The following is a 24,619-nucleotide window of genomic DNA, read 5'->3' as shown; positions in this document are numbered from 1 at the left end:
GCCACCCAGCTCTCATCGGTGGCTCTAAGAAACGATAGCATACACAGCAACCACATCTGTTTATAATAAACCTGATAAACCATCCTAGCAGACAGGCTAAACCAAGTTGAGGCTAAATCTAAGCATGTGAAGACTCACCCCCAGCAAAATAAATAGATGAGAATTCTATATTTGCTCCAGTAGCCAGGAAGGTGGTGGAAACAAGCTCTGTGGAGAGCTGAGAACTCGGTCAGATATAGAATAGGTCAAGGTCATCCACTGCATCCAGGGCCATCACTAGTCATCTTGACTTTCGTCTTGCCACTAGACTTTGATGACCCTGGAAGAGAAAATACATCTGAAGACCATGCAACTCTGCTTCACTTAAATCTAATATACTTGGGGGCAGCTGGGAAGCTCAATGGATTGAGAGTCAGGCCTAGAGACAGAAGATCCTAGTTTCAAATCCAGCCTCAGACACTTCCCAGCTGTGTAACCCTGGGCAAGTCACTTGACCCCCATTGCCCACCTATACCACTCTTCCACCAAGGAGCCAATACACAGAAGTTAAAGTTTTAAAAAAACAAACAAACAAATAAATAAATCTAATATACTAGCAAGTCAAAACATCACCCCATGATGTGACTGGTTCTCTTGGAAGGAAATGAAAAACATTAGTGACCCTCCTCTAAGGTAAATCTCAACCTTTCTAATAGGAGGAGTTAAATGAACTAGATTAGGATCTGTGTAACTTAAAATGTCCTAACAATCAGTTCTTCAGAAGTGAGAGAATGGGATAGCTGAAGTATTTAAATGAAGCCTTAGACATGCTGTAAAGTTTACTGAGTGTAAACTGAGGAGATTCCTATTCACATATGATCTGGATTTGATGGCCCCTTAGGTCTCTTCCAAAAAGGAGATTTTGTGGCTTTATTTTTCTCACTGAAGCCTGTCTGTCAGTGTCTGTGTTTTGGAGGTTACTGGCCCAGGCATAATTATCTGCTTCCCCAAAATATCTGTTACTATTGACATAACATGTGGCTAAAGAGTCATTTCCCTAGAGATCCTAGGTCAATGTCGAGATTTCTTCCAAGGTCCCTTCCAGATCTAAATATATAATCCTATGATTTATTTAACACTTTGACATATTTGTTGTTGTTCAGTAATAGCCCTACTTTTGTGACCCCACTTGGGATTTTCTTGGCAAAGACACTGGAGTGGTTTGCCATTTCCTTCTCCCTTTCATTGTTACAGATGAGGAAACTGAGGGAAACAGGGTTAAATAACTTGCTCAGGGTCACACAGCTACTAAGTGTCTGAGGCCAGATTTTAACTCCGAAAGTGAATATTCCTGATTCCAAGTCCAGTGCTCTATCCGCTGTGCCACCTCATTGACCACTTTGACATATACAAAGCAATATTTTTCTCCCAACAAACCAATGAAGTAGGTAATACAAGTATTATTACTTCCATTTTATAGATGAGGAAACTGAGACACAGAAAGAAAGATAAAGATGAAGGAACTACCAAAATTATACAACTGGTTAGCAGCATTGGAGACCAAACTCTAGATCTAACTCTAAGCCAAATATCTAGTTTTGTTTTGGTTTCCAATTGTATCAGGCTCTCAGACAAGACAAACCCCCATTTCCCTGACATTGTCTAACCTAGGTAAATCTCAGGATCTTGTTGAGCTTTGAGATTCTCTAATTCTATGACATACAGGCAAAGGTTCTAGAACTTTGTGTCTTCAATGCCACTAGAGAACACAAGGGGAACATGGGTGGTTCCAAAGTCCAAGGGAGACAGTAAGGAACAAATAGAAGTTTGGAGAAACATCTTTCTCTCTCTCTTTGAGGATTCTACCCTAGTGGCATCAGATTTGTGGAGAAATGGAGTGTGCTGAACCTGATCTAGGAAAGGTGGATGGAATGAAAGAGATTGAGTCAGGCCAGATTGGAGAGGATTAAGCCAGAGAAGCAGGTAAAATCAGTAAAATTCTCAAGAAAGTGAAGAAAAAGATTTTTAAAAAATGTGAAAGGTGGTGGTTTAGCAAGTAAATTTAACTCTTACTGAACAAAGAAGGGAGAGAGAGAGAAGCAAAAAAGTAGTCAGAGACTATAGTGATGTTTCCCTCTAAACTTGAGTTATTTTCAGTAGAATTCATTTGACAATTAGTCATGTACAGTCTTGCAACATCTCTTCCATTGTCTGAATTATTCAGATCTTCCATCATTTTAACTTGTCACATGTTGGTGCCTTATTTCCTCATCTAAAGGTGAGGGCCCCTAGAAGGGGAATGATGGGTTCAGATCTGGCCTTAGACACTTCCTATCTGTGTGACCCTGGACAAATCACTTAATCCCAATTGCCTAGCCCTTAACCACTCTTCTGCCTTGGAACCAATACTTAACATGGAACCAAAGACAGAAGTTAAGGATTTTTAAATATTAAAAAAAGGGGCTGGGGATGAGAGAGTAAAGCCAGGTCCAGGGTGCAGTGGGGAACAAGACGTGCTAATGAAAGCTTTTTTTATGGCACTCAGGAAGGATAAAAATGCAAATTAAGGGCTAGCTTGTCTGTCTGATCACTTTATTCAATCCTTTTCCCCACTTCTGTCTGAAGTCATACGATTATAGATGTTGAGCTGGAAAGATTTAAAGTACAAGTCCTTCCTTTCTCAGATGAAGAAACTGAGATCCAGAGAGATTAAATGACTTCTGGTCCAAGGTCACATACCTAGTCAGAAGACTCTGGGGCAGAATTTGAATCCAGGTCTTTCTGATTCCAAGATTGATACTCTCCACTAGACGGCACTACCCCCCCATCACGGTACTCCTTTTGAGTCACCATCTTCTCCAGAAAGATTTCCTTTGCCTAGCTGAGTAGGTGAAAAGAATCCATTCTTCCTTGCACTCTTATCTGGATTTCACCTTCTCATAGTATCACAGCCCTTGGAGTATTTAGCTACCCTACCTTCCCCCATTTAGATCCTAAGCTCTTGGAGAACAGTCTGTCCCAGCTCTCTTTGCAATTCCAAGGTCTACCAGAGGGTGCTCTTCCGTCAGTCTCTCCCTTCACTCTCTTCCTGCTCCCTCCCTTGGCAGTGCCATGCCCAGCAGTGATTCTGCAGTGTCCTGAGGTATCCTTCCACCCGTATCCTGGAATCCCGTGTCGCATTTTTATGCCCCCGCCCCCCACTACCCACCACCCCCGCCAGGCATGTATAATTGTGCTTGTCCTTAATGATTAAGATTAGGGTGCAATTCTAGACCGGTGAAGATGACAGTCAGCCAATTAGCATTTATTTAACTTCTACTATGTGCCAGGCACAGCTGCTGCCAGGACGTTAGAGTAAAAAGTGGCAAGCTCTTGTCCTCTCTCCAGGCAGAAGGATCTCCCTTTCATTTCCCCTGCCTCTAATTAAGAATCGACCTCGTACGAATTTGTTTATTCGGTTTTTTTAATGGTTTAGTTCTGTTTCTCCCACTGTTTACTTTTGCTCATTTGGAAACTAAAATCGGTCAGAGTTCTATGAAGCTGAGGATAGACAACAGCTCCCCCCTCGCTCACCGAATTGTGGGCAAGGGTAGGAAATTCAGCTCTGTAGGCTTCCTAAACTCGGCTTCAGGACGATGACGTCAAGGTGGAGGGACGCGTGAACCAGGAACTGGAAGCGACTCATTTTTGCTCTCCACCACCCACACATTGCTAAGTTATGCCTTCAGAAGACCACAAACTTGCGGGACTGACGGGCTTGTGCCGGGCTCTTCTGGAGGGCTGAGCACCCAGGGTGAGTAGGAAACGAAACTGATCTTTCTGGAGCCATGATGACTGTGCTGTGCTCTAGCGGAGGAATTCGTACGGGACTGGCTGGGTCTGTGGACCGAGCCCTCTGACACTGCCCGCGCGAGATCGTGGAAAGCATTAGAGAGAGGATGTTCCATAAACTCCTAACTTATTGGTTTGGGTCTGGCTGCCGCTGCTGGAGAGGAGCGAGTGCTCTCTTTGCCCCTTCTGGTAACACTTTACTTTGCAACGGGGAAGGCTGGTAACTTAAAACTCGCTTCTCTCCCAGTGACACTTCTTGGATCCGTTAGGAAGGAACATTTCCAGCTTTCACTCTTCTCCACAATTCCACAACCTCCCTCTACATATCCGGAAGCAGATTTGTTTACAGAGGTTTTACCCTTTATGGAAAAACTGTGACCACAGCGGGAGTAGTGGGATTGGAGGGATATGGGGGAAGTGTATAGCCTTAGAAGAGTAAAGATCCGCTTAGGCTGCACTTAACCCTTTCCGACCTAGTTTGCATTGATTTATCTTATCTCTAATCTCCCCATTCTTACTAGGGACCAGTATTCATTTCCCCTGTTCTGTGTGTGGTAAAGGTATCATAGATTAAGAAGAGACCTTCGAGGTTCTTTTTACAGATAGAAAACTGAAATTAGGCGATTCCTACAAGGGTGACACCAGAGGCAGGACTTGAACCCAAGTCCTCCAACTCCACTGCTAATGTTAGGTTCTTCCTCCCCCCCCCCCCCATGCTTCCTAACTTTTGTAGGAAAACCAGCGTTTATAGGGATATAACAGTCTTTACTCCCTTACGACTAGTTTCAAGGCCGCGCTCCAAGCTCCCCACCCCCACCCCGTTAATTACTCTTCTTTTCGAAAACACGTGATCTCATTTGCTGAGTCATCTCATGAGGAAAAAAAAGGATTAAAAACAATGCACCACAACAGAGTTTCACCTCTCCTGATTTCCTGGAAATCTTAGTCTAGATTCTCGTTCCTGTCTGGAGGAATGAATGCCGCGCTTGGGTCCTCTCAGAGTAATCCACTTTTAAAAAAAAACCTTCCACCCAAAGAAAAGTTCACGGAATGTGCCTTTAAGTAGGGCATTGCATCCTGAACTATTTTAATTATGAATGTGGATGTGCGGCTCTCTGTCCTCTTTATGGAACAAACTCCTCTCTCTTCTCGAAAGCTTTCTGAATTGCGAGTTTCAGTTGCTGAGTTTTAAAGCGATCTAACCGGTAGGACGCGGGGCGGGGTGAGGGGGTAAACTTTGGGCGAGTTTTTTTTTTTTTTCTCTTTAAGCTGGGCTGTGGAGCAAAAGGGGATTCGCAGTTTTCAGCGGAGAGAGACCAATCTATAATTTTGGTTGCTGTGCGTTGCCTTGGAGAAAAAAGACAGAGTTTCTGAAAATAGATTGGGGAGCACTTTAGTTTAATTCCTCTCCTGCTGGCAGTTATTAACTTAAGATTTTCCTGTAGAGAGTGCAGTACGCACAGTTCGAGTGGGTGTGGTTTGGTTTGTTTATTTTTTTCCCTCTTCAGAGTCCTAGCTGGGCCCGGTGCATTTTATCTGGACCTAGTACTTCTCTAGCCAAAGTATTGGCCAAAACATAGAAAAACCAAACCAACCAAAAAGCCAAAACATCGCTTGATTGGCTTTCTTTTTACCTCCCCAGGTACTGCTTCGGGTCTATGGTCCAGGTAATTAAGGGCTATGGCTTAAGTGCTGCTTAATATTGCGTTTTGGGGGCTTTTCAATAGTTTATTAAACCCTATATCATATAGTGTATACTGGTTTCTAGTATTTAAAAGAATTTCGTTTATGAATAAATCAGATAAAGGTTTAAGACTCAGTGCACTGTATTCTGTAAATATGATTAATAACAAAAAACTTAAATGAAAGATAGCTAGAGAGGGAGGAGTGGGGAATTACATTCATTAGAGTATAATCTCCCCCAGAGTGGGGATTTTTCATTCTTTCTATTTGTACCTTCAGTGTCTAGTATATAAGGAATGATTTAATAAATTCTTGTTGATTGATTGATTGTGTTGTGTTTTTTTTTTAATTTCATTTTATGCTGGGGCAGTTCCCCAGATTCCACCAGAAATAGCTTCAAATAAAACTTATTTAAATCCATAGGTCAGTGACACAAGAGAGACCCAAATCAACAATCAACTGGAAAGACAACATGATGTTCTCAAATAATCTACAAAATGTCGTCCACAATCCGGTAACTGACTTCTATGAAATTAATTTTTTGCTTAGGGAGAGAGTACTATTTAATATGGCTATGGTTAGTTTATTTATAAGAATATGAATGAAATCATAAATTATCTAATATTTTGGAATTATTTTTAGTATTTTAGTATTTATTATTTGTAATTAATACCAAAAATCTCACCTTATTCAAGAGATACAACTTCTTCCCCTGTGTTTTTTGTCAGACATATTTAATAAAGAGCAAAATAAAAATTGTATCAGTTCTTCTCATCCTTCCTTTGGTAGAAGTATATGGTTAAAAACCTTAGAATTGGAATGGAACTCATTATAGGATCATAGCTCTGGGGTATCAGAAACCAGCTAGTCTGACCTCCACAGAGGAAAGAAATGAGGCCCACAGAGGCTGTGACTTAGCCAAGGTCACAGAGATAATAAGTAATAGAGTCGGGATTTTAGCTCAGGACTTTCCTCCAAATATATCAATATAGATCACTGATCCACAATGAAATGAAAGGTTTTAGGGGAAAGAGAGGATATAAAGAGTCTGCCCAAAGCCACAGGAGACTTACTTATCTCCTAAATCATTGAGGATTGACTGTATCTTCTTAAGTAGGTAGACTTGGGGAGGGGGACGAAGTGGCAGGGGGAGACATACACAGAGGGAGATAGAGAAAAAGATAGATAGATTTAGAGACAAGTGGAGATAAGCAGGTAGATAAATGTTAGAGATATAGGCAAACAGATGCAGGTAGATAAATGTTAGAGATATAGGCAAACAGATGCAGGTAGATAAATGTTAGAGATATAGGCAGACAGATAAGTAGAGATAGAAATGGATAAGCAGAGATAGAAAGCTATAGATAGGTGGAGATAATAGATATAGGCTGGCAGATAGAAATAGATGTAGACAGACTGATAGAGGTATGTACTGATACATAGATAAGGAGAGATGGATAAAGGCAGATAGATAGAGAGTGGAGATATAGAGAAATAAGGAGAGATGGATAAAAAGAAAGATATAGATAGGTAGAGATGTGAACTGAAGTACAGAGAAAGAAAGAAAGAAAGAAAGAAAGAAAGAAAGAAAGAAAGAAAGAGAAAGACAGAAAGAAGGAAAAAGGGAAGAGAACAAATTTAACAACAAAACTCTTGGTTTATATAGTGATGCAACTATTGGGAAATGTGCTGATCTTCACGTTTTTCAGGCTGAGAGGTGTTTGCGGGCCTAAAGAGGAAACATCTTCCTCAGGGTCTTTGCTGGAGAATTTTGGACAAGGGAAGGAAGGTCAACTCAGGTGGGCAGAGGAGATGATGGTACAAGGTACCAGGGCATGGGAGAGAAAGTCTGGAATCAGGAGCACAGTCTGGAGAGGGATGACAATGTCACTGGCTCACTCAACCATCCCGGGGACAGGCCATCAGATCAGAAGGTGCTTCCAGTAGGAGAAGTGGTCCAGGGATGGCACAGCCTTCCTGGGTAAATAGATTTCAGTGGCCTGCTAGGGAATGTCTGTGAATTTCAGTGGAATTCAGTGGGCTTCAGTGACTTACTCAGAATCACAGCTAGACCAGGGTCACATTTCTAGTAAATGTCTGAAGCAGGATTTGAATTAGGATCTTTCTAACTTTAGCTCTAGCACTCTGTATTTCCTGGCCCAATGAGCCTCTTAAATGATTTAATCTCCTTGCAGAGCAAGGAAAATGGATTCCAAAGGAACACACTTAACTTCTATCCTTCATAGAAAAAAAATATTGTGTATTTGAATATCAGATTTAATTCATCCATTCAACAAATATTAAGCACCATCTGCCTGCAAGGTGAGAAGCATGATGCTATAAGAGCCAGGCTTAGATTCACCTCCGACACATGCTGGCTGAGAGGGAGTTTGGGCAAGTTACTTCCATAACCTCTGAGCACTCCACACCACTCTCTTAGGACTAAATTATAGAACTTTAACTTTCCTCATTGTAAGCTCTCCAAAGCGGTGAAATCATAGACCTGAAGAAAAAAAATAATATACAAGCTTTAGAGGTAAAACAGCATAAAAATAGCCCCTTCCCTCCCCTCCCCTAAGATAATCTTTCTCTTTTTAAGTCAGTACTATTTTTTCAGGGTCTCTCTAGAATGTGGATTAAATGGAAAGTCTAGCTGGGTCTTTTGCTTCTTTCTTTAGCCTTTGGGAGATTTCTGTGTTCTACAGTGCAATGCCAGGGCTGGGCAAGTTGAAATGAATAAAAACCTCACCCCTGATTTATTATTAAACATATATTGAATGCCCATAATGCACTCAAGTCCTTCCTCTCTCTGGTTTGTAGTTGGCTGCCCTTCTAGTGTCTGAAAGGCACAACAAGGTTCCAAATAGCTCCTCTGATCCATGAAGACTTGGAAAAGTTCTGGCTTCCGTTCCCATAAACATATTGTCAATCCATATAAACACCTTGTTATTTATCTCCTACTAGGACACAAACTCTCGTTCCATTTTAATTTTGTCTTCAAAAAGGCACACGCCTCCCTTTTATCTTTTTGATTTCTTTTATCTTAAAAAAAAAAAGTCTTTGAACCTACTATCCCTTTCAGCTACTTTTTTTACTTTACTTTCAGCTATTGCATTTCTTTTGTCTAACAATCATTTGTTAATGCTTCTACCATTTAGTAAAATAATTTATTTTCCTGTTAAACTGAAGTGTATTGAGAGAAAACTGTTTTCTTTTTCCCTAGGTGATTCCATATGTTGGCACACTCCCTGAGGAGCTGAGGCCTGGGAAGTTAATTGTCATCCACGGTCGTGTGCCTAATGACGCAGATAGGTAACTCTCTCCCTGGTGAGGGTCCTCTGCCTTGGCTTCTGTGACATGGAAAAAGACAAGAAAGAAATTGAATTCTTGTGGCTAGGAGCAAAAAGAAAAATCAAACACAAAGGAAAGACCATTCTGATAACCTTGTTCTTTCTCCTCCTTAACTTTAAGTCATGAAACTGATCTTATAAATAACAACTTACACTTTATACACTTTGAAATTAAAAAATACTTTCCCCCTTATTAGATTAGGTGCTTGGTAAAGGATGGATCAGAGATCCAGGGAGCGGTGATGGTCACAGGTGCATTTGGGGGTGGTGAATGACAAGGGGAGCTAAGTAATATTTTTTCTGGAAAGGGGGCGGTAGGCCAAAAAAGTTTGGGAACCACTGGGATAGAGTGTCAACCCTGGAGTTAGGAGACCTGGGTTCAAATCTGATTTCAGATACATCATAATTTAACCCCCACTGCCTAGCTCTTGCCATTCTTCTCTTAGAATTGATACTGGCAGAAGGTAAGAGTTTAAAAAAATTAAATTAAACAAAACTAAATAATACTAGCCCCCTCAAACCTTGCAGATCAGCATTTGCTAACTGCTGGTCAATTTACCAGAAAATTTCATGGGTCACTGATATCCTGATGATTAAAGTGAATATTAGCACAGCCTTATATGACAGAGTAAGTAAGCACTGGTCATTTTTTTCTTTGTACTTTTGATGCTGGGATTTGCCCTTGGGATATGTATATATCTCCAGGGTTTTTCTTCAAAAGACCTATCCCGATATTTGTAAAAATGGTTTCTTTTGTATCCATATCTCAGAAACTGTAGTGACCTTTGTCTGTCAAGTTCAGATATTTGAAATGATAGCTTTGAAAAAAGTAAACTGCCTTTTTCATTTTGAAAAACAAAAAACAAATGTTAAGTACCTGATGATGCAGTCTGCTTATTTTCATGGAGATTTTAAGATTTGTATTTACAATTTGGGAATTTGCCTTTTGTCAGTTAGTGAAAGATGACAAATTCTTACTGTATGATTATAGCTACCATGTCATATCTTGCTAAGTATTTGGTGGGTCATTATTATGATTGTCATCATCATCATCATCATCATCATCTCATACTTTCTCTTTTAAAAGGGTTCAGATAGAAACCATCCTGGGACAAGTTGTGATTCTACTGTTTCTCTTACATTTAATCTTCTGTGGACTTACTGCTACTTGTTGTTCAGTTGTTTTTCAGTTGTGTCATTCAATCCCATTTGGGATTTTCTTGGCAAAGATACTGGAGAGGTTTGCCATTTCCTCCTTCAGCTCATTTTACTGATTAGGAAACTGAGGCCAACAGGGTTAAGTGACTAGTCCAGGATCATACATCTAGTGTCCGAGGTGGAATTTGAACTCTGGAGGAGGAAAACATAGAAAACATCCTTTGTAGGATTCTAGTAGCAGAAAAGACGGTAGGAATGATAATAGGCTAATTTTATCCTGTTCTGTGTGATTTTGATCTCCTGCTAGATCTCTCTATATCGAAGCTTTTTATTCTAAGTAGTTTGGAGACTTGGAATGTTTGGAGTGGTGACATTTAGTTAAGATCTTTTCATTTTTCTGATCCTTGTTTTGGTTGTTTGGTTAATTCTGTTGTCTGCAGATGATTTGGCCCCTTCTTTCCTTCTTCCTTCTTCTCTGTTCTTCCTTCCTTCCTTCCTTCCTTCCTTCCTTCCTTCCTTCCTTCCTTCCTTCCTTCCTTCCATCCCTCCTTCCTTCCATCCCTCCTTCCTTCCCATTCTTTTTCCCTTCTCCCCTCCCTCCCTCCCTTATCTCACTATTTCACTTTCACTTTTGCAGCTATGACAAAAGATTTGGGGAGGTTGAAAGTAATAGCCAAAGTGTTGTTTTTTGGATTATTTCTCTCTGTTTTGTTTATATGCAGAATTCTTGCCTAATACATAGCAGACACTTAACAAATGTTTCTTGATGATTTCTCTCAATATCAAGAATCAGAATATTCCCTAAAAGGATAAACAACTATTGAAAGTTGCCATTAGAGGACAGTGGAATCAATGGAATTGCATATTGGAAAATCTAGTCATTTAACTCCCTGTTGCTTAGCCCTTACCTCTCTTCTGCGGTATCTTTTATACAGTAGTTAAAAAAAACAGGAGGGTTTGTTGTTTTTTTTTTTAAAGAAACAAACACACAAATAACTATCATACAACTTCAAAAGTAATGGGTCAGGGGGCAGCTGGGTAGCTCAGTGGATTGAGAGCCAGGCCTAGAGACAGGAGGTCCTAGGTTCAGATCTGGCCTCAGACACTTCCCAGCTGTGTGACCCTGAGCAAGTCACTTGACCTCCATTGCCTACCCTTACCAATCTTCCACCTATAAGTCAATACACAGAAGTTAAGGGTTTAAAATTAAAAAAAAAAAAAAAAGTAATGGGGCCCGTAGAAGATGGCAAATAAAAAGACTCCCAGAGGGAAGAAATCATTCTTCCTTGAGATATCAGGGAGGGTATGATAGAGAAGTTCTATCAGTCAATTAGCATTTTTTTTGTCCCTAAAATCTTTCTGTCTATATCAATTCTGAGACAAAAGAGCAGCAAGGGCCACCCAATTAGGGTTAAGTATTTTGCCCAGGCTCACACAGCTAGGAAGTGTCTGAGGTCTGATTTGAGCCCACAACCTCCTGGCTGCAGGCCTCTGTCCACCTCGTGAGTGCCAATGACGGGGGTATCCGATCTAGGCCTCGGGTGTTTGTACTTTCTGGGCACGAGGGCCTTAGACTCCTCAGACACTCCAGAAGAGCCATGGCTGACCCTTTCCCAGGTGCCCCGCTCTGGCCATCTGAGCCTTCTATGATGCCCAGACTGGGACGCCAAAACCAAACACAAAACTCTAAATGGATTTCTGTTATAATGGCTTTCTGCTGGAGTATCTCAGAAACCAATCCAGGCATCCCTACCACATCGTGACTTTCCCCATCTCCGGGCGGCAGGAAAACGTCAAGTGGGAATTTGGGGGGAGTTTCACGGACGTTGCGGAGGACGTACAAAGGCCAATAGATGACGCAGAAAAAATGTGGAAACTCAGAAATGCGTTCCCTATATATAGTGTTATATGATATGAACATATTTCATCTCTTAATACTATAAACCTACACGATTTCTTTTTTAAACTTAAAATAAGTAAAAAAGTTAAAGTTTTTTTTAAAGGACATATAAAGGCTAGAAATGGAGAGATAAGATCTTAACACCCAACTGCACACAGCCCATGACTTAACCCAGATTTTAGGAGAAGGTACTGTAAACACCCCACCAAGAAAAAGAATAAAATTCAGATTACTTCTCTGATTCAAAGGGAGGGCCGAGAACTTTTATGTGGATTGTTGGGGGGGGGCAGGGCCGGGCCCCTCACCCCAGCTGTGGGGAAGAATTCCTGGCCAGGGGCACTGCCGGGGAAGAGGCAAAGATCCCTGTTGGGCCCTTATGAGGAATTGGGGATGTCTTGGGGAAGCCGCAGAACCACTGGGGCTCGGGATAGGACCCCTGGAGGAGTGGCGGCCTTCTTGGTCTGGAGTAAAAATGGAGAGTAGGCCAGGGAGGGGAAGGGGGTGAAGGAAGCGATTTCTCTCATTTCCTAAAAGACAAAAGGCCCCTCACAGACTCCTCTCCAAACAGGTTCCAGGTGGATTTCCAGTGTGGCAGCAGCGTGAAGCCCCGCGCCGACGTGGCCTTCCACTTTAACCCGCGGTTCAAGAGGTCGGGCCACGTCGTGTGCAACACCCTGACGAAGGAGAAGTGGGGAAGTGAGGAGATCACCTATGAGATGCCTTTTGAGAAAGGAAAACCTTTCGAGATCATCATTATGGTTCTGAAGGACAAGTTCCAGGTCAGTTTGGGGGGAAAGAAATGATTGATTTATCCTCTGGTAGAGGATCTTCATCGCGTCGTGGATTTAGAGTTGGAAGCAGCGTAGACCAACGTGCTCATTCTCCAGATAAGGAAAAGGAGATCGTCAGAGGTACAATGACTTGTCCACAGAGGCCTCGGGAGGATCAGAGGCCGTCCTTGGACTCCAGATCTAGGGCTCTTTCTACATAATTTCAAATGTAAGGTTTTTAATCATCTCAGCCTTTCGCTCACTGAATCAGCTGCTCTAAGCTGGCTTTGGCACATGTTCCCCAAAGGGTTGCTGTCTAGTACATCCTCTTCTGTTCAGCCTCTTGTATGCCCTGGGAAGGGTGATGTCAGGCATTCATTATAGGTTTCAGAGTTGAGGATGGAAGTAGGAGGAAGGAAGGTGGAATAATTTTATTACATTCTAGACATTAAGTTATAAATTGCTTTAACTGCCTCTTGGAAAGGGACTCATCCCTTATTACTAAACATGCTTCTGATTTTGATTTTCAGTCTTTTCCATTTTGTTTAACTCTTTGCCTATATTTACCTCCCCTAAATTCTTTCATTGAAAAAACTTGGAAACCTTTCCTTAGATTAGCCAGAAGTTGTTATGCCCTATTGTACATTATTTTCTTTAATGCTATCAATTCCCAATACCACTCCTTCCTCAATGTAACCTCAATATATTATATATAATTTTAACATATTATATATAATAACCTCAATATATTATATATAATTGTATATGTTATATGTAATAACCTCAGTGTTATATGTAATTGCATAAATAATAACCTCAATATATCATACATAATTATGTTATATAATAATTTCAGTATATTATATGTAATTATATATGTTATATAATCACCTCAGCATATGATATATAATTGTATATTTATAACCTCAATATATTATATAATTATATATATTAAAAATAATAACCTCAGTATATTATATATAATTATATATGTTATATAACTACCTCAATATATGATATATAATTGTATATATAGTACTTATAATAACTTCAATATATGATATATAATAGTGTACATACATTACTTATAACCTCAATATATTATATATAATTATATGTTATATATAATAACCTCAATATATGATATATAAATATATATTTATAACCTCAATATATGATATATACTTGTATACACATATTACTTATAATAACTTCAATATATTATATATAACCATATGTGTAATATATAATAGCTTCAATATATTATATGTAATTATACACATATAACCTCAACATATATATATAATTATATATATTATGTATAATCTCAACATATTATATATAATTGTATATATTACATATAACCTCAATATATTATATATATGTTATATATAATAACCTCAATATGTTATATAGAATTATATAGAATATCGAATTTCTCAATAGAACCCTTTATAGTGGCAAAGAAAAAGAATTAAGCAAAACAACAGACCAATACTTTGACTATATCTGAGATCGTACAATTCTCCCCCTCTGTAGTCCACCATCTCTCTGCTTTGTTAGCCCCCTGGAGGCAGGATCAGAACCCTGATCCACCTTCTGAAATCATTCACTGTTACCTTCCTTTATATTATTGTAGTTATTGCAGATGTTGTTCTCTTGACTTTTTTACCTGCTTCTCTACCTGATTTAGCTGTTATTTAACTATGATGGGTCTAATTCAGTGGTTCCCAAACTTTTTTTGGCCTATCGCCCGCTTTCCAGAAAAAATATTACTTAGCCCCCTGGAAATTAATTTTTAAAAAATGTTAATAGCAATTAATAGGAAAGATAAATGCACCTGTGGCCATCACTGCCTTCCTGGATCGCTGCAGCACCCACCAGGGGGCGGTAGCGCCCACTTTGGGAATCACTGGCCTAAATAATGTGCTCAATATTTTCCTAGAAGGATAAGATCTCCTTTTTCTCTAGGATCTCACCAAATAAGGACATGCAAATCCACAGATCCTTAGATCTGGAACAGCCCTAAGACTTTGGTCCAATCCCTTCCTATGAAAGATATGAAGGCTTAGCACAAAAAGTGAATTAATTTCTAATATTCCCTCAAAAATATTCATTTCTAAACGAGTTAAAAACTTGAGGGAGAAAAGTGTTGTCCAGCCCTCCGTCGCTCCAATCCAGGCCGGGGGACACCTGCCAGGTTATGACCCGGCTGATTTTCATCTGACACATCAAAGGAAACTGTTCTCGAGCGGCATTCCTGCAGAGAAACTCAGCCAGAAACGATCGTCTTCCGCCCGGGCAGCCAGTCATCAATTCTGTTAGACCTCCTGTAGACATGGTCCAACATCATTATAAATAAGGAACTAACTAGTCCCAGAAATGAGTGAGATCACGAGACTTCATGTGGAAAATTGCTTCTCTTTGAAACCAAAAAACAATTCTTTAATACCAGCATTCATTTGGTGATGCTCTTTGTTCAGGTGTTCTAGTTTTGTTTAAACTTCATGACCCCATTTAGAGTTTTCTCAGCAAAGATACTAGAGTGATTTGCTGTTTCCTTCTCCAGCTCATTTTATAGATGAGGAAATTGAGGCAAACATAGTGAAGTGACTCACCCACATAAAATCTATCATCAAAAAGGCATATAAAAAAAGGTATGTGGGGGCAGCTGGTTAGCTCAGTGGATTGAGAGCCAGGCCTAGAGACAGGAGGTCCTAGGATCAAACCCGGCCTCAGACACTTCCCAGCTGTGTGACCCTGGGCAAGTCACTTGACCCCCATTGCCTACCCTTACCACTCTTCCACCAAGGAACTAATACACAGAAGTTAAGGGTTTAAAAAAAAAAAAAAGGTATGTGGCTAGAAAAGGAGGCGAACTAATAATGAAGTAAGAGTAAGAAATAACAGGTGGCCAGCCTTCTGTGCTGCCTTGGTACCAACTTAATTTCATGAGAACTAGAGGAAAAGAGCCATCACTCCTTGGAAAGATGTGTGGATGGTTTGTAGGACGTTATGTACAGGACTTCTACAGGAGGAGCTGCCACCTGTTTCCAGAGGTGACATTACCTGGGTCTTGGAGTAAGAATGTATCTTCCCAACATGGTGCAGCATTAAAGTGAAATTCTAGCATGTAGTAAAAACTTAATAAATAGGTGTTAATTGATTGAGAGCATAACAAAGCCAACATAACTGTGAAAGCAATGAAGAAAGAATGGAGAAAGAACGTGGTGCCAGGGAAGGACTTTTCAGCTTGGAGGATGGAATTTGGTTTCATTGGTCTTGAGTTCAGATCCTGACTCTGCCACTTACTACCTTGGGCATGTTACCTAATTTCTCAGGACCTCACCTGTAAAAAGATGGAATTGTACTAAATGACCTATATGTTCACTTTCAGCTCTAGATCTGTGATCCTAATGAAATTAATTCCAAATTAGAGATCAAAACTGTTAGCTATCCCAAACTTGGAGGTTTTAAATTAATTATTTAATTTGATTTTAATTTTAAGTTAAGTTTAAATTTTAAATTAAAGTTTAAACTGAAAGCTTTAAATTGCAGTGTATTTCTAGTTTTCTGCTCTCTTTGTAGGTGTCTGTGAATGGAAAGCATCTGTTGCTTTACAAATACAGGATTGATCCAGAGAAAATAGATACTCTGGGAATTTATGGCAAAGTACAGATTGAGTCGCTTGGATTTCGCAATAACTTTGTAAGTATTCCTTGGTAGCTTCATGTTTTCTTTTGGAATTGGTTTTCTAGCAATACTGTATACCTATAGGAACCAAGATCTTATTGTGTAAGCATCCTCAACCAACTGTCCATCAACTTAGTTTTATGATTTTTTTTTCTTAAGATAGGTGGGTAGGTAGATAAGACAGATAACTACATTTCAGTATGTATAATTAATATCCTTGGTAATACACTATATTTTATTTCATGCATTTAAAAACATTATTCTCAAAAGGGGTCAATAGGCTTCACCAGACTGTCAAAGGGATCCATGACACAAAAAGGTTAAGAACCCCTCATCTAGTGAGACAGAAAGAGCTGGAGCTCTTTAGGAAATATCTCAATAAGTATATTACTTGCCTTTTGGGGCGTTAATTAAGTCCTTTAGGTTTCTAGAAAACCAATGAATAAGCCTGATTTTATTGGAGTCTTTATAATGTGTACTATTTCAGATCTGGAATTATTTTTTATATTTTTAGGTGAGTTCAGGAATTTATACTGAGCCATTCCTGATCCCACTAAATAAATGATGTCTTTCCTCAAATTTTTATTCTTTTAGTCTGTCTGAATCTCCTTTGCCTTTATCACACTCTCTTATTATACTTCTTTGTGTATATGTTATACAATTCTTCTCCCCCAGACCCCATTGGATTGGAAGCTCTCAGAGAAGGTACTGCATAATTTTTAATCTTGTATTCTCAGCACCTAGAACAGTTCCTGACATATAGGAGGCCAATAATAAATGTTTGTTGGATTTAGTTAGCCAACACGGGCTATAAGAATTTGGCCTTCTGTTTTTAACTTCATCATTGTAGTACTGTTATTGTCAGAGAAATGAATAGTTTCTGGGAAAAGTACTTTTCCCCAAAGCTGAGTAATGGATTCCAGAGAGAATGTCATCCATAAAACCAAAACCAAAACCTTCTTTGGTCCTCTTTCCTTTCGGTTTCATAGATGTGGAAAGCTCAAAGAAAAATGTTTTAAATGACTCACTTGAAGTTAGGTCAGTGTATAGATAAATAGATATCTCTTGTCCTCTTTTATTGTTCTGAGGGGGAAAATTACTGTATCAACTAATGAATTCCATTTATATTTTAAGAACATGTCATCCCTTAAGCAGACCAGACTAAGAAAGAATGTTTTGAAGTGATAGATAATCTAATTTTTTTTAACTTGAAATTCTTCTATTTTTAAAATTTGTAATTGTACAATACTACAGCAGCTGAAATATGCTGTGTGTCTTATCTCCCTATATTAGGATATGAAATTGTTGAGAGTAGGTACCATCACCTTTCTATTTGTCTGCCCAGAACTTAGTGCTGTGCCTTGCACATAGTAAGCATTTTTTTTTTAAAAAGCTTTCTAAAATTAATTCATTAAACAAACATTTATTAGTATCTATTTTTCAAGACTGCTAAACTAGGGGATAAAAAATGAACTAAGACTTATGGGATAATCTAATTCTTAATCTGTTTTTCAGTCTTTACAAGGAACCCAAGAAACTTCCCTGGGAATGTTGAAGACGAATTCAGGAAATGTAAGTAGGAAAAATCACTGGGGTAGCTAAGAGTCTTTGGACCACTTTGTAAATAAGGTGCAGAAAAAAATTATTTTTCTAATTGTATCTCAAATAGGAGACCAGGCTAGAGGTGAATACATGAAAATGAAGAGAAACACTTTATATTTCTAGAGTTCCAGGTTCAGGCAGGAGCTTAAGCTAGCAATGAAAGGATCATCTTTCTTGATAAAAAAAATAGCTCTTTCCTAGCTGATTGGAAACCCATTACATCAGCCACTGAAAGTTAGAACACTGACCAAATGCAGTTATTAGATTAACAGCCACAATAATAATAATAATGTGACATTTTTCCAGCTCTTTCAGGTGAGGTTAGGGTTGATCAGCACTTCTTCAGACATTATCTCATTTACAGTCTGTAACATTGCAGAAAAGATTTAATCTCTACTAAATAAGTCTAACCAGCTGGAGACAGTTTGAGTATAAACATCTTTAGGTTGTTTACATCCCCGAGGTGAAGGCCTGGTTGACTTCAGCACTTTTGGACCTCACGTATGTTTCAGAGCACTCTCTGGGTAGGTAGAAATATAAAAAAGTATTGGCGCAGCTGGGTAGCTCAGTGGATTGAGAGTCAGGCCTAGAGACGGGAGGTCCTAGGTTCAAATCCGGCCTCAGACACTTCCCAGCTGTGTGACCCTGGGCAAGTCACTTGACCCCCATTGCCCACCCTTACCAATCTTCCACCTATGAGACAATACACCGAAGTACAAGGGTTTAAAAAAAAATATTTAGTGGCTCACCATGTACCAGGCACGGAAATTTGTAGAGTTCACATCTAACTGCGGAAAAATATTATATCATGATAATATATAAAAGCCATCCTCTCACATCCTGAATTATCATTTTAAATGACTCTCTTTATATCCTCAATAAATTTTAAATTGATATGATGTGCCAGTTACAGAACCCTGAACACAAGACACATAACATTAGGCATGAAAGATTCCTCAGCCCTCTCCAGTCACACGTTAGTAGAAACAATTACAGAATCAGACTTTCCCAGTTTATAGAACTAATTCCTTCCCTGTTGTCCTTATTCGCATTATTTCTTTTTTTTCCTAGCAGATGCAAACATTAGAGGCATCACAATTTGTAAGTATTTTTTTATTTCTAGAAAAAAGATAAAATTATTTCTACGGTGAATTAGAAATGAGCAATTCTGAACCTTGGTAGGCAAATTCTCCTACTTTGCTTCAGACCCATCTCCATGAAGCCCAGTGAGATAATGAGATAATGGATAGTGACCCCGGCAGCAGCGGTAAAGAGCCGTGTTAATTCACCACAAATATTCCGAGGCTGAATGCCGATTTACAGTACTTGCTTATTTATCACACGTTCATCTCCCTGTCCCTGAAATACAGTTTATCAATCCTTAATTCACTGGGATAAAGACTAAAAAAATTCTATATTCTTTCTAATGTCATATAAATCTTCTACTGTAGCAGAAGGTGAATGCAACCATTTCCCATCATCCGTAGCACATAAACTTCAAAGCTATCATTCTATCAAGTTTTTAAAAATATATACAAGAGTAATTAGCACTGAAGCAAGTCATACACATTTTCTAGGCTACTCCCCCACGGAGAAGCATTATTGGAGTACAGAATGCCAAATTAAGATAACCAGTTTAAGCAGTTCAGTTTGTGCCAGTTTTGTGTTATGGAGCTAACAATCTGGGGGCCCCTCTAGTGCCCCCCCATGCAGCGACTTCACTTATTCATTTTGCTCTCTTCACCTGCCTTTCTCCAGCCCACCCGGCATCACCAAAGATGTTTTTCTGTTTTTCAGACACTTCCTTATGTGGCAAGATTGAACCCCGTCCTGAGCCCTGGACGAACCATCGTCGTCAAAGGAGAAGTGAAGAAAAACCCAAAGGGGTGGGTAACACAAAGCCATTGTTCTTAAGATAGCATAGCCTTTTGCCTTTGTGCCGCCCCGATAGTTTTTTTTAAATAAAATTTTATTTTAAAATAAAATTTAAAAATTTTTAAATAAAAATTTTTAATAAAATTTTAAAAAATTTAAAAAAAATTTTAATAAAATTTAAAATTTTATTTATTTATTTTTATCTTTTGAAAGGTTTTTTATTTATTTAGAATATTTTCTCATGGTTCCATGATTCGTGTTCTCTCCCGCCCCTCTTCCCTCCCCCCTCCTGGAGCTGACCAGCAAGTCCAGTGGGTTATCTGCGTATCCTTTTTCTGATAGCGATTTAGACATAGGAGAGAGCAGCGAGTTTATGATCTGAGCTTCCGTATATTCCCTCCAGCCATGCCATCTCCTGCGGTGACAGCCTGGCCATACTCTCAGGCATTATGTGTCTGCCCACAGGGGGTTACTAAGCTTCATTTGGGTCTAGAATTCAGGTGAGACGTCAGGGCAGAGAAAGAGATTTTTGGAATCCTCTTCAAGGAGGACGTCGACGTAAATAACACTGTCATTGAGAGGAGACACCAGTGGGCCCAGGGAGGAACTTGTTGGATACCCCCATCGGGGAAGTGGTCTGTTGAGCAAAGGTAGATATTATCTCCATTTTTAAATAGGAAGAGATTGAAGCACAAAGAAATTAAATCATTCACTCAGGGTCGCACTGCACGAGCACTCAAATTTGGATCTCACCCAGCATATGAACTATATACGGGATGAGAAATCAAGAGATTTAGGTTCTAATCTGACTTCACTAAGCTTTGCGACTTGAGAAAAGTGACCTTTTAAGAATAGGCAGGAGGCCATGATGGTAGTCTAGAGGCTGGATGGGAGAGAAATGGCCACAAGAGCATCCAGGGGCATCAGCCACTGACTGGCTATGGAGAGGGGAAGGAGAGCGAAGAGTTGGGACTCAAAGTCGAGGGCCCGGGGAACTGAGAGGACGCTGGTGCCCCCAACAGAAACAGAGGGGCTAGGAGGGGAGGCGGGCTGCCGAGAGAAGAGTGAGTCTGATTTGGAATTCAGCGAGAGGATTCTGTAGGACACAGTGTCAGAGACTAATTCCACCCTGCACTCAGGCAAATAAACCAGCCCTTTGTGTCCTCGATGCCTCCTTAAGCTATCAGCATTTAATGTGGAAATCTGTTTTAGATCACTTCCTCTGTAGAATGAGCTCTTTCTTGCCTTCTTAATGGATGAGGAAGGAGGTAGAGGGAGGGAAAGAAAGAATTTAGAAATGAAAATTTGAAAAAAAAAACCCTTTTTAAAAAAAAATCTAGCATATATTGCCACCTTCCACTGTTTGTTGACCTAAGTTTGTTTTTTTCTTTCAGAAGCTTTAGTATTGACCTAACAGCTGCTAGTACAAAGGACATCGCATTGCACTTAAACCCTCGGCTAAATGCTAAAATATTTGTAAGAAATTCTTTTCTTCATGAGAGCTGGGGAGAAGAAGAAAGAAGTATTGCACATTTTCCATTTAGTCCTGGGATGTATTTTGAGGTAAGACAGTTGTGTGAATGGAATGAGGGGTAAGGGAGATGTTCACAACAGGCTCCATTTCAGTGGATGCTTTTAGGGGCTCCGTTAAGTAGGGGTGAGGGGGGCTCTGTTTTCAGTGCCCTTAATATACAGAGATTTCCAGTTGGCTGGCCCCTTGGGATTTATTCTACTACATCAAAATTTATGTCCTTGAAAGTAGTGGTCAGGGGGCAGCCAGATAGCACAGTGGGATAGAGTGCCAGACCTGACGTCAGGAGGATGTGGGGTCACATCTGCCCTCAGACACTTCCTTAGCTGTGTGTGACCCTGAGCAAGTCACCCAGTTTTCCTAGTCTTGCCCTTTTGTCTTAGCGGTGGAAGGAAGGAAGGGAGGGAGAGAGGGAGGAAGGAAGGAAAGAAGAGAGGGAGACGTAGAGTTTAAATTAATGTCCAATACTCCTTGTATTACATTTTATAAAGTTTATTAGCAATAAGTAAAGGAATAAAAAGGTAATTATCTAACAAAATATAAGGCCACGTGAATAAATTCTCCTGCCACTCACCCACACCACCTCCACCAAACTGATCGGAGCGAGAGAGAGAGAGAGAGAGAGAGAAAGAGAGAGAGAGAGAGAGAGGTGGGACTACACGAAATTTATATCCTCCCTATGTCAGTACATAAAGTGAGAAGGATAATGGGGTGCTGGGAATAGTAGTTTTAGGGCACAGAAATTCTAATTACACAGAGGGAAGGAGGGAGGGAGGAAGGAGGGAAGGAAAGAAGGAAGGAAGGGAGAGAGGGAGAGATAAAAGAAAAAAGAAAGGAAGAAAGAAAGAAGTTGTTATAAATTACTTGGCCAGCATTCATATGTCAAGAATTGGGAAAACTATTGTGATGTTGAATTGACAATCAGAAAGAGACAGAAGTTATTATTATTACATACCATTAGCCAACATATAAGGCTGTGCTAGAGGGCTGTCATAATTTGAATTGTTGTCTCTTTCCTTGAGATAATTACAGTCTTATAAAAAATAAATAGGATATATCTATAAACTATACATGGCAGTGAAATAACATAAATTTGCACTAGTATATACTATGAAGCTTAATTCAATATTAGTAGAATAAGGAAATAAACAAAGCTGGGTTTATCTGTCTGGTTGATATCTCAGAAGACATAGATCTTAAGTTGGGTTCAAATGAGAAATGTGTAATAGTGAAGGTTATAGGATAAGTTATTTCAGATGTAGGATATCTAGAGCAAATGACAAAAGATAAGAAAACTATTTGTGAGATGGTAACGTTTTTACCTGTCTAAAAAGAGAGTAAGAATAGATGAATTGGAGCCACTAGGTGGCTTAGGCCAAGAGTCAGGAGGTCCTGGGTCCAAATCTGGCCTCGGACCCTTCCTAGTTGTGTGACCCTGGGCAAGTCACCTAACCCCAATTACCTAATATTGCTCTTCTGCCCTGGAACTGATACTTAGTATTGATTCTAGGACAGAATGAAAAAGTTTTTAAAAATGGTTGAATTAAGATCATCAAAGTATGGTAGGGGAGAGCCAGGTTGACTGAGTGCCCTTTAGGAAGGAATTGATATTTGATGCAACTGGTGCTATTGGATTAAATCTGCATACTTAGGGAAAAGCTGAATGAATTGAAATGATAGGAGAAGATGATGGCACACCTTATGAATTCACCAAAGTCTGTTTGAGGGGTTTTTGTTGTCTCCTCACAATCTAGAATGATATAAACAAATACAGGTGGCTCTAGGAGGGGGAGGGAAGAGGAGAGGGAAAGAAAATATATCATATAAACATGGAAAAATATTTTTTAAAGTAAAAATATTTTTAAAATAAAAAATAAAATAAATACAGGGTTGCCATAAATCCATATGATTTGGCTAAGGTCGCCTAGTCACAGAGCTATCATGAGAATACACATCTCTTGACCGCAGAGCCGTTACCTGGCCTGACTTTATCTAAAAGAACCGAAGGGCTTCCCCCCTTTCCTTCTGCCCGAAGCATGTCCATCCTTTTTGTGCCAAACCCCATCATGCCCTGGGCTAGGGGAAGCGGAACAGCCCCGGGCGGTAGGACGAAGGGTACAAAGAATGCTAACAGGAAAGACCTCGAGCTCCAGGGAACAGGGGGCGATGGCGTTCCCTTTCCTGCTGGACGTCCCAGAGAACCACGAAGGACCCCACGGGGGCGCCACGCTTAGAGACGCACCCACGGCTGGCTCCCGGGATCGCGCTGGCAGAAGCCCATCCCACGGAATCCCAGGCTACTGCTGCGGCTCTCACTCCGCCCGAGTAGTCAGTGTTGTCGTTCTTCAGGGAAAAACACCTCCATTTCCCCTTTTTGTCTGCGTTTCAGATGATCATCTACTGCTCTCCTGACGAGTACAAAGTCGCCGTCAATGGGATCCACGCGTTGGTGTACAAACACAGATTTAAGGATTTCGGCAAGATCGACACGCTGAAGATCAATGGGGACGTGGACGTGTTAGATATAAGGATCTGGTAGCCGGAGGCTCCGGGCCGGGAGGGGCCTTTTAACATTGTCCTTGTGCAATTCCTCTCCGTTGTCCATTCCTCATCTTGTCCCTTACCTTTCCTCCTATGAAAACCGAGACAAGGTATCCCCCCAAAGTTATCCCTGCAGCCGAGCTTAGAGTGGGGGCGGGGACAAGAAAGCTGGGGGCCCGGCAGGCCACTTCTCTACACTTTCCTCTTTTCCTTTTCTTTCTCCTTTTTGCCCACTTCCTCCCCTTTTCCTTGGGCCTTGCTTAACTGCCCTGGGGCAATGAGGATTAAAAAGGGTTACTGAGGGGGCAGCTGGGTGGTTGGGGGGGCGGGGATTGAGAGCCAAACCTAGAGACCAGAAATCCTGGGTTCAGATCTGGCCTCACACACTTCCTAAATGTGTGACCCTGGGCAAGTCCCTTAACTCCCCTTAACTTGCCCTTACTGCTCTTCTGCCTTAGAACCAATGCTTAGTATTGATTCTAAGATGGAAGGTGAGGGTTTAAGAAAAAAAAAAGACTGTTGAATTCTTTTCTAAAAGAACCCCAACCCAGTGTAAGCTGCACTATATTTATAGAATCAGACTTTAAAGCTGCTAATAATCTGAGTCTCTAGGTTTGGCTTTCCATGATGTATTTAGAATGTACTTAAAAGCTAACTGTAAACAATAAAAAAGCAGGACTCATAGCTGATTCCTTTATCATAATAT

The 24,619-nt window shown here is 40.1% G+C and overlaps 1 protein-coding gene across 4 annotated transcripts; it reads left to right on the top strand.

The window, feature by feature from the left end:
- Positions 1-3,298: 3,298 nt before the first annotated feature.
- LGALS8 (galectin 8) lies at positions 3,299-24,260 on the top strand. 4 transcript variants are annotated; one of them, XM_044676865.1, is made up of 10 exons: positions 3,299-3,772; positions 5,917-6,007; positions 8,717-8,805; positions 12,470-12,680; positions 16,260-16,379; positions 17,880-17,936; positions 19,038-19,067; positions 19,764-19,852; positions 21,236-21,404; positions 23,762-24,260. In XM_044676865.1, the coding sequence occupies exons 2-10, from the start codon at positions 5,966-5,968 to the stop codon at positions 23,909-23,911; spliced, it is 957 nt and encodes a 318-aa protein (XP_044532800.1). In that variant the 5' UTR covers positions 3,299-3,772; positions 5,917-5,965; the 3' UTR covers positions 23,912-24,260. The 4 variants fall into 4 exon arrangements, with proteins under 4 accessions (XP_044532800.1, XP_044532801.1, XP_044532802.1 ...); XM_044676866.1 differs by lacking the exon at positions 3,299-3,772 and adding an exon at positions 4,550-5,015; XM_044676867.1 differs by lacking the exon at positions 3,299-3,772 and having other exon boundaries at positions 5,821-6,007; positions 19,041-19,067.
- The last annotated feature ends 359 nt before the right edge of the window (positions 24,261-24,619 follow it).

The sequence above is a fragment of the Gracilinanus agilis genome, chromosome 4 (assembly GCF_016433145.1).
Source record: "Gracilinanus agilis isolate LMUSP501 chromosome 4, AgileGrace, whole genome shotgun sequence".
Classification (NCBI taxonomy): domain Eukaryota; kingdom Metazoa; phylum Chordata; class Mammalia; order Didelphimorphia; family Didelphidae; genus Gracilinanus; species Gracilinanus agilis.
This window is presented reverse-complemented; position numbering and strand designations above follow the sequence as displayed.

What these genes read in the sequence shown, in the direction of transcription:
- LGALS8 (XM_044676865.1), top strand. Translation starts at nt 5,966, where the DNA reads ATGATGTTCTCAAATAATCTACAAAATGTCGTCCACAATCCG. An exon ending in TTCTGAAGGACAAGTTCCAG is followed by an intron (nt 12,681 to 16,259) that starts GTCAGTTTGGGG and finishes CTCTCTTTGTAG; the next exon opens with GTGTCTGTGAATGGAAAGCA. An exon ending in TGAAGACGAATTCAGGAAAT is followed by an intron (nt 17,937 to 19,037) that starts GTAAGTAGGAAA and finishes TTTTTTTCCTAG; the next exon opens with CAGATGCAAACATTAGAGGC.